General features: G+C 41.8%; 1 protein-coding gene across 1 annotated transcript; it reads left to right on the plus strand.

The window, feature by feature from the left end:
* Positions 1–509: 509 nt before the first annotated feature.
* On the plus strand, positions 510–10309 carry ACOD1 (aconitate decarboxylase 1). Its single transcript, XM_014859967.3, has 5 exons — positions 510–690; positions 4248–4409; positions 5176–5265; positions 6531–6736; positions 7614–10309. Exons 1-5 carry the CDS (start codon positions 679–681, stop codon positions 8557–8559), a joined length of 1416 nt encoding a protein of 471 aa, XP_014715453.2. The 5' UTR covers positions 510–678; the 3' UTR covers positions 8560–10309.
* Positions 10310–10584: the final 275 nt, after the last annotated feature.

A 10584-nucleotide genomic window follows, 5' to 3' on the forward strand; every position in this document is an offset into this window, starting at 1 on the left:
CTGAAATGCAATCTTCCCCCAAGACATTTTCTGCCACAACATCTGGAACAACAGGTTCAGAATAATCTCAAGCTACCAGAAAATTCTGGATGGCACATTTGTCCCTAGACAATGGTGAACAGCAGGGGTGAAGTAGAAGGGGAAAATGAGAGTGTGCCTTAAATACTGTCCATGCCATGTTTTACTGAACCAATCCCCTACTGGGGGGCATTTGATTGTCTCCAATTTTTAATCTTATAAGCAAGACCATGAATTTTATTTTCTTTTTTGGCTAAATTTTTCCACACACCTATGCTTATTTCCTTAGCATAAATTTTTGGAAGTGTAATACCTAGATAAAAGAGTGTGACTATTTTTCTAAGTTTGACACACGGTATCGAGGCACAAGATGCGATCTTAGTTTTGCCATCAATGTACTTTTCTGAGGCCTGGGAGAAAACACTTGATTATTGTTGCTGTACTTCCTGGTCATATCTAATTCTTTATCTGCAGATGAGTTAACTTGTTACAGAGGAAGAGGAAGTAAGTTTAGCTGGCAGATGTTGAAATGGTGGAAAGTTTTAGAATTAGACCAAAGTGAAAGAGAATGGGCTCAAGAGGAGCGGAGGGTACAAAAGCAGCCACCCAGCACACGCATTACTCCTTGGACTCACTCGTGAGACAACCTCTCTTTAGAACATGGCACTCAAGGTATTGTTACATCTTATGTGGCTTATTTAAATTAGTTTTCTACCTTGTCTCTCGCTTTCTCAATTTTCTCAGTTGCCCTCTCCTTCTAGTACCTGCTTCTACTTCAAAAATGGCATTTTAACGTTTCTCATAGCCTCTGGGCTCTCTAACTGCATCCTGGGTTTTTTTAATTGGTGTTTTACCAGTAATAGGCATGATTCTATTCTATAACACTAGGAGGAAAATGAATCATTGTAAGTTCATTGAATTTTAACCTCCTAGTTTTGTATATGTCCATTATGGCATTGCCAGGCTGCATTTCTTTCTTTTTTTTTTCTTGAGGAAGATTAGCCCTGAGCTAACATCCGTGCCCATCTTCCTGTAGTTTATGTGTGGGACGCCTGCCATAGCGTGGCTTGATAAGCTATGCGTAGGTCCGCGCATGGGACCCAAACCAGTGAACCCTGGGCCACCAAAATGGAGTGTGCGAACTTAACCACTGTGCCACTGGACCAGCCCCCCAAGTTGCGTTTCTAATTATCCCATGGAGAAGATAAGCTTTTTGCAGCAGGAAGCATAACATCTTGGTTTGGTATTCTAGAGAGCTTAGCATAGTGCCAGACACAGCAAGAACTTGTGAAATATTTATTAAATGACAGCATATTTTGCCTTAATTTATACATTAATCACAGTATTTTACTAAAAAGAGATGTAAATGCCAAGAGAAAGTCAAGAGGACCAAAAAGATGTTTTAGAAATGGATGGGTATAAGGGCACAGACACCTGAGCAGCCGCTTGTTTACTTCCTCATGTACCCTTCCTCAGGGGCCAGAAAGAGGCCATTTGTTCTTTGGGACATGGAGCGGTGTGCAGGACTTGTCAGGGGATGCCCGTAGGGTTCTGGTTTCATGAGTCCCTAACCTTATGGGATCGTGTGGATGGACACCACAATCAGGTTCCAGGTTCCATGTTGGTGCCGAACTAACACATGCTCCCTAGGCATACATGCTCCCCCACCAGGCAGTCCCAGGTCAGATCTAATCCTAAAGAGATGAGCAATCAATCATTAAATGCCCTCAACTCTGGGAATTGTGAGGGGTGGGAAGAGAGGTTGAAAAGAGGCAGTTTTGTTTGGAACACGGGATCCAACCAGTACTTGAAATTTTAAGTTTAATTGGCAGATCACCAAGCCAGTGCTTTCTCTCCTTCCCTCCCTCTGCCGCTAAATATGTTTACCTAAACTTCTAGCAGCACGAAAATCAAAACTATTGTTATTCTCCATCCTAATCAGAAACTTTTGTGCCAGTACCCTTTCTCTCTCCAACCAGCTTAGCTTCTGCTTTCTCCCACTCCAGACTCCCTTGCCTTTCTACCAAAGCTTCAGAGACATAAAAAGCAGGGTATTCTTTTGAAAATGGCAGTATTTCCCGGAACTTAATAATCTGGAGACTGAAAATATGGGACTAGTCAGTGGCCAGGTTGAAGGACCTTCAGTGGAGCACTGCTTCCATCTCTGCACCTCTGCCCCAGCACTGAGCTTAGTGTCAGAGAGCCCCAAACACCCCACCTCCTTTCACAAGACAACTCGTCACCCTACAGCTAACATTTCACATGATGTATCTGATGCTCAGAGATGCAGGAAGTTGTACAATGATGCAATAATCAGAGGAGAGAAAAGAAGTGACCCGGCATTTACTAAGTGGTACTAAGTGTTTGGCATATAGCGAAATATGACTTAAGAGTGGATGTTTTTAACCACACATAATAGACATTCTCTTTTGAAGACGTATAGAAAACAAAATAATTGCCTATGCATTGAAGAACTTGATATTTAAAGGAACTGCAAAGTACTCTGCTGTTTATGAAATGCAAATAATCCTGCAGCTTGTTTTATCTGGTCTGTGGGAAGAAAGAGAATGAGCTTCTCCCCTGCTGTGAAGCAGTGCTTCTCCATGGAAGTGAAATGGTTTCCACAGGGTGACCACAGGCACTTCATATACAACAAGTTCACAATGAGCCCATCGTCGTTGCCCAAAAGTCTGCTCCTCTTCCTATGTTCCCTCTCTTGGCAAATGGCACTGCCATTTCCTCATCCAGAGCCAGGGCTACAGTATCAGTCTCTTACCTGCCCTTATCTACCCAACTCTGATCCCTTCTCTGTACAAGTGCCCTCAGAGATCTATGGAAAACACAGTTCCAATCATCTCTCTATGTTTCTTAAGACAGCATTATGGCTCCCTGCTGATGTCACAGTCTTTAGCATAATGTAACTTTCACCACTCCGTCCTAGCCTGCAATCCATTCTCCCTCTCACCTCTGCCCCTGGCATGCAGCTCTGCAGCTGGAATTTGCTGAATTCACTGCACCCCCCTCACCACCCAAGCCTTGGCCCATGCTGCTACCTCTGCCTCTAACCTCCATCCTCATCCCCTGCAACTTCACCCAGCTGACTCCCAGAAATTTTATAACCAGCTCAGATATCAGTGCCTCCAGGTATCCTCCACCAACAGCGAAAGCAAGTAGTGGTTCTCAAGTATAATTTAAAATTTTCTAGTAGCCATAGTTTAAAAAGTAAGAAGAAACCGATGAAACTTAAATAATATCTAAATATTACCCATTCAGTATGTAATCAATATTTTACAATTAATAATGAGATGCTTTATATTCCTTTTTGCCTACTAGCCTTCAAAATCCAATGTTGATTTTACTCCTACAATATATCTCAGTTCGGACTAGCCACGTTTCAAATTCTCAGCAGCCACACGTGAAGAGTAGCTACCACATTGGACGTGACAGCACTGGAGCAATTAAGAATCACCTAGAAATCTTAACAAAAACATAGAACCCTGTGCGATGCTTCCAAAGCTTCTAATTCTCAGGAGGTTCTAGTTCTAGGTCTGGAGTGGAGACCAGAAACTTTCAACAAGAATCCCACGTGTTTCTGATGTACATGGTTCTCAGACCACGTTTTAGGAAATGAGGGCTTCATAGCCAGATGCTATGATGCACTGATTTTGGAGTTAGACTTTATAGGAGTTTGCGTCCAGACTTGTGTATAGCTGTGTAACTTAGTGACGTCATCTTTCTAGGTCTTAGTCTTCTTACCTGCAAAGTAAGACTCATCATACCTACCTGGAGATGTGTGGGTATTAAATGGATACTGTATTTTACAAGGTCAGCACATAACTAATAACGGCAGCTCCTAGCTGTCTGGATGCACCCCAGCCCAGGCGTGCCCACTTGATGGGCGAGATGTCCTTCCTGTCCTCCTGTGCTGATTCTCTGTGCTTCCTTCCCCATAACCCACCACACCCTGTGGTCATCAGCTGCTTGCTAGTCTGTGTCCTCAACTCATCTGAAGACAGAAACTTGCTCTTGTGCATTTCCATATCCCTCTGCCTCACACATAGTTGGTGCTCAGTACTCATCAATTTTAGGAATTGAACTTAATTTGACCAACCGGGTTTCCTCTAGTGGAGTAAACTCTTTACAGAAAAGTACCTCAAATTCTTGTATAGAAAGGAATTATGCAAATGCAAAGTGGGTGTAGCACTGTTCTAACACTCTTCCCTTTAAAGTCTGTCACAGAAAGCTTTGCCAAAGTGATTCATGGCTTGAGCGTGGGACACCTGACAGATCAAGTTATTCAGAGGAGCAAGAGGATGATTCTGGATACGCTGGGCGTTGGGTTCCTGGGAACCAGTACAGAAGTGTTTCACAAAGTCAGCGAATATAGTAAAGTAAGAAGCTCGATCTCTCCTTTAGAGATAAAACCTAGTGTGCGCACATGGCTGCTTGTGAGGTGGACCCATGAGTGTACACAGAGTTGTGTGTTTGTCTTCAATCACTCTACTCTTCATTCTAGAGATAGTACTTCGTGTATATAGCATTGCTGTATATAGTTTATGCTTTTCTATGCTCTATTTATCTGAGTTTTAATGTCCATCCGTACCCCTTATTAAGTCACTGTCTGAAGACTAGTCTTAACTCTAGTCATATCTCATAGTTTATTACTATTATAATTGAAAACGCTTTTTACCCAAGAGTCTTAGAAGCAATAGTACCTACCCCAGACCATTCATTCATACAAAGACTTTGAGAATCTCTGGAGAAAAGGCTGGGCCAGTACTCCGAGCAGAGAGTGGGCGTGTATGTAGGAGATGTAACACTCCCCCTCCAAAGGATGTGCTTTGGTGCTAGACAGTCCACCTTCCTCAGAATTTACTCCAATGAGTAAATATGAGTAAATTCAGACTCCATTTCCTGGAGCACTTCTGGATTACTATCTGGGATGGTGCAACAGCATCTCCTCTCCCTTCCAAGGAGAAAGTGTATTCTTCTACAAGGAAGAGAGGAATCCAATGATCAAGGCTTCAAGTTAGCACAAAGGGTTCAAACAAGGACTATTAATGTAATGACTCAAAATATGAAGAAGAACTCCTGAAATGGTGACTTGGCATGTCATGTTCACACTCTGTATCACTGATTGATATTCTTTTGTTCCAGATCTACAGTTCCAATATGTCCAGCACTGTTTGGGGCCGGCCAGACCTCAGGCTCCCACCAACATATGCTGCTTTTGTCAACGGTGTGGCTGTAAGGAGGTTTCCATGTCTTTTCCATGTTAATCATAATAATTTCATAGCCAGGAAATATCTCAGAAATGGGCCAATTTCCATATTTCATTGATGAGATCATTGAGGTTCAGAGAAATGAAGTGGCCCACCCCCTCTTCTATGTAGTAATTTCAGTTTGCATGTTTTACAGTGAACTGAGGCTTTTTAAACAAATTATGAAGTAGAGGAAATAAGGTGGAAGGACTTAGATAAAAACACCCTTAAGGTATCTCAACTTTAAACTTTGAATGTACGTAGCAAAAAATATAAAACCCAATATCCAGACTCAATTCCTTTTGTTGTGGCTAGTACCAGTTTCTATCCAGTAACCAGCTCTTCATTCATTCATTCATTCACTCATTCACTCATTCATTAATAGATGTTTATTGAGAAAGAAACAATGGCCATATGATGTCTATACTTTCTGAACCAAAAATCAGCACTTCTCATCCGACAATTTTTATGCTTTTTTTATGTGTCAGGGGCAGTCTACAAGATATACCCTGGACATAATGTGTTGGGATTGCTGAGATATTTTTATGGTTTGGGGAACAGTGGCCCAGAATATTGAAAGCCAAATCCAAAGTGTATCCAGGAGTAAACGTCCAGTAAACAATAGGAAATGCACCAGCCACATCCAATAATCATAAAATCTACTTTTAAATGAACTTCTAGTTATTACTAACTATTTCTTATAAGGGAAAAGCAAATGGCTGAGAGAAAGAGGAATAAAACCTTATAGCAGAAAATAATGATTTTAAAATATAGCTTAATAGTTAATCTAGGTTCACGAGTTCTTGCAACTTCTCCATAAGTTTTAAATTATTTTATAATTAAAGGTACAGAAATATATGGCCTGATATGGAACAAATGAGATTAAACTTTTAGTGCGATTGTTTGAAGGGTAGGTGAGAAAGGAGCAGCCACCTAATTCCAGAGCTGTGTTTTTGGGGGGATCTAGATTTTTCCAGGGGCCATGGCAGAGAGTTCTGGCCACCTAGCTAAGATCCAAGCTCCTTGGGGCTCACTAGCTGCTCCCCACAGTCCCACCTGCTCTGGGCAGAGGACGGCATGTCCAGGGTCCAGCCATGTAATTTGGAATTACAGCCAGTTCATAAGTTTTATTTTCAGAGAATCAGACCTAAAAGTCTCACATCAAACTAAATGCTTACTGGTCCAAAAGCTGTTGCATTCACGGAAATACATTTTGGGTTTTGGTGGTTGTTTGTGTTTCTGTTTACATAGATTCACTCAATGGATTTCGATGACACCTGGCACCCTGCCACCCACCCTTCCGGAGCTGTCCTTCCTGTCCTCATGGCTTTATCAGAAGCCCTGCCTCCAAGTCCAAAGTTTTCTGGCCTTGACCTGCTACTGGCTTTCAATGTTGGGATTGAAGTACAAGGCCAATTAATGCATTTCTCCAAGGAAGCCAATGACATACCAAAGAGGTATGGAGAGAATTTGCCCGATTGAGAGGCAATCACGTTCCCCTTCAGCTGTCAGTGGTTGCCTCAGTAGAACCTTCTGCCACAGAGGTTAGGTCAGTTGAAGATGTTAACATTAGTGCTGGCAGATGTACCTGTCACATATCAAACCATATGTCCATACACAAATTGTGATTTCAGAAGTTGCTAATGAAAAATCTCCTTTGAGTTTAGAGAGCCAATCCAGCAACCAAGACCATGAAATAAGTTGGGGTCTCTCATCCCAGAGTAACTCATGTCTGCCATCCATGGGTACCCTGAACGTTCCCTACTCCATCTCAAAACGGAATCGACTTTGATATTTGCTAGGGTCCTTCAGACTTAGAACATTCAGAATGTCCTGCATCTGACTGTTCAACCAATAGATCAAAAATGGTCAAATGTTGGCTGTATCATATGGTTCACTCTAATATTTATTTTGCCACTTGGTCCAGCCTGCTGGGAGAGGAGTAAATTGGAATATTGAGTGAACTTTCACATTTCTACAGGGCCTTCAATTTTTACAGTTACTTACATGGGATTTCAGCATTCTGGCAATAATTGTGACAGTACCATTTATATAGAATTTACTGTGTCAGGCACTGTTGTAAGCACATGAACTCATTTAAAACTCACAAAACCCTATGAGGTAGATACTATTATTATCACCGTTTTATGTAAGAGAAAACAGGTACAAAGAAGTTAAATAACTTTCCCCAGGTCACACAGATAATAAGTGGTAGCTGAGATTTGAACCCAGGCAGTGTGGCTCCATTATCTACGCTCCTGACCGCTACTCTATACTGCCTCCTGGTGACGGAGGTTTGTAAATCTCCAACTCTTTGCTTTTTTTGCTTTCCAGATTCCATCCCCCCTCAGTGGTAGGAACTTTGGGGAGTGCTGCTGCTGCATCCAAGATTTTAGGGCTCAGCATGACAAAGTGCCAAGAGGCCCTGGCTATTGCTGTGTCTCATGCTGGAGCACCCATGGCAAATGCTGCCACTCAGACCAAGCCTCTTCATATTGGCAATGCCGCCAGGCATGGGCTTGAGGCTGTTTTTCTGGCAATGCTGGGTCTCCAAGGAAACAAGCGAGTCTTGGATCTGGAGACAGGGTTTGGGGCCTTCTACACCAACTATTCCCCTAAAGTCCTTCCAAACCTGGATTCCCACACTTGGCTGCTGGACCAGCAGGATGTGGCCTTCAAGCGTTTCCCTGCACATTTGGCCACCCACTGGGTGGCAGACGCAGCTGTATCTGTGAGAAAGCACCTTGTAACAGACAGAGCCCTGCTTCCTGTTGACCACATTGAGAGAATTGTGCTCAGAATTCCAGAGGTCCAGTATGTAAATAGGCCCTTTCCAGACTCGGAGCATGAAGCCCGTCACTCCTTCCAGTATGTGGCCTGTACCACACTGCTGGATGGTGGCATCGCTGTGCCATCATTCTATGAATGCCAGATCCACAGGCCCCAGGTGAGGGAGTTGCTTGGTAAGGTGGAGCTGGAGCACCCTCAGGACAACCTGCCAAGCTTCAACACACTGTACTGTGAGATAAGTGTCACTCTCAAAGATGGAGCCACCTTCACAGAGCGCGCAGATACCTTCTACGGTCACTGGAGGAAGCCACTGAGTCAGGAGGACCTGCAGGAGAAGTTCAGAGCCAATGCCTCCAGGATGCTGTCCTGCGACACAGTTGAAAGACTTATAGAGAGAGTGGAAAGCCTGGAAGACCTAGAAGACTGTTCTGTATTAATCGCACTTCTGAAAGGCCCTTCCCCACCAAAGATGATGTCAAAATCCATCTAGCATTTAACAGCGCCATCACACAATCTCTCCTGGGGCTTACCGACATCTAATGACTTTGTACTTGGGGAAATTCAATGACTCGCTTTATAAAGCCAGAGTCTGCTGTTGGTCTGCCCAGGAATAAATGAAGCAAGGTGGAAAGAGTCCAGGAGTAAAACTGGATTTTTATGGAAGGAGCCTTCTAAATTTTGCAAGACAGTTCCAATTACTTAAAGCAAAATAATAAATATGCAAGAAACGCAGAGAAATTGACTTTATAAGCATTCATAAGGCTAAAATTCAAGTCACCTGTAATTTGCTTGTAAAGTTCATCTTTTCAGAGGAGTTATTTATGAACTTCACGAACCTCAACGTGTGAGAGAAATTTGAACCTATACATTTATTTGCTGACAGCAGAGAAGAGCTCTCATCTGTCGTGCCACCAACAGATTTCTTAGACCATGGATTATTAGAAGCCCTCCTCAGTGGAGGGGATGCTATTGGGTTTAAATATGACAGCGTAGTGGGTTCAGATCCTGCCTCCATCACTTACTTGATGTGACCCTGGGCATGTCACTGGGTGTCGCTCTGCCTCACTTTCTCTATTTGTAAAGGAGAAATTAAAAAATAAAGCAGTTCGGCTCTGGAAGCCATGCTGTTAACCACTACAATATATCACCTTTCATTACAAAGAAAATTTTTGAGAAAAAGATCATGGATGAAGAGTCTAAGATGTAATAAAGAATGACAGCAAAAATAAAAGTATATATGGGGGTAATTAAATAAATATTGACGATAAACAATAATAACAATGTCTTATGAGGTTAAAAATTATAACATTAGCAATAGATAAAAGCAGGGAACTATTATAGTTAGTGTTCTAAATTCCTTGTGTCATTTGAGAAAAGGGCAAAGCTACTAACTCTAGACTTTGATTTGTAAGTATGCGTGTTGACATTTCCAGGGTAGCCATTACAAGACAGCAGTAGAATGTATTACTTCCAGGTTAATAGAGGAAGAAATACAGAATTAGGAAAAAAAAATCCAAAGGAAGGCAAGAAAAGAGGGGGGAAAGAAATATAGAAAAGGCAGAACAGACAGAAAGCACAATATGAAATGATAGAAAAAATCCAAATATATCTATAATTACAAAAAGAGTAAATGGACTAAATGCTGCAGTTAAAAAAGACAAAGACTATGAATACATTTTTAAAAATGTTTAGAGGCAGCCTTGAGGGCCTAGTGGTTAAAATTCTGCTCAATCTGCTTCAGCAGCCTGGGCCTGGTTCCTGGGCACAGAACCACACCACTCCTCTATCAGTAGCCATGGTGTGGCTGCAGGTCACATAGAAGAATAGAAGGACCTATATCAAGGATATACAACTATGTACTTGGGCTTTGGGGAGGGGGAAAAAAAAGGGAAAGATTGGCAACAGATGTTAGCTCAGGGTGAATCTTTCCCAGCAAAAAAAAAAAGGGATCAAAAAAAAATTTGTTTTTAATGTTTAATAGTTTTATTAACATCTAATTTACATACTATTAATTCATCCACTTTATATGTACAGTTCAATGAGTTTTAGTAAATTTATAGAGTTGTGCAAACAACTCACAATCCAGTTTTGGAATATTTCTATCACTCCAAAAACTCCCTTATGCAGCTTGTAATCAATCCTTACTCCCACCCCAGCCTTCAGCAACCTGTGATCCATTTTCTGTCTCTATAGTCTTATCTTTTCCAGACATTTCATATAAATGGAATCATACGACATGCAGTCTTATGTGTCTGGCTCTTTCACTTAGCATAATGGTTTTAAGATTTTTCCACATATGTATCAGTACTTTATTCCCTTTCATTGCTGAGTAGCATTCCATTGTATGGATGTATCACATTTGTTCACCATTCAGTAGTTAATGGACAGTTGGCTTGTTCCCAGTTCTGGGCTATAACGCACAATGCTTCTATGAACACTCACATAACATGTCTCGGTGTGGACATATATTGGGTAGATACCTAGGAGTTTCCTGGAATGCTGGGATATTTGTTAA

Source organism: Equus asinus, chromosome 11, assembly GCF_041296235.1.
Source record: "Equus asinus isolate D_3611 breed Donkey chromosome 11, EquAss-T2T_v2, whole genome shotgun sequence".
Taxonomy (NCBI): Eukaryota; Metazoa; Chordata; class Mammalia; order Perissodactyla; family Equidae; genus Equus; species Equus asinus.

Coding starts and splice junctions, on each gene's coding strand:
- ACOD1 (XM_014859967.3), top strand. Junction 4,410..5,175: donor AAGTCAGCGAATATAGTAAA/GTAAGAAGCTCG, acceptor CTTTTGTTCCAG/ATCTACAGTTCCAATATGTC. Junction 5,266..6,530: donor CTTTTGTCAACGGTGTGGCT/GTAAGGAGGTTT, acceptor CTGTTTACATAG/ATTCACTCAATGGATTTCGA.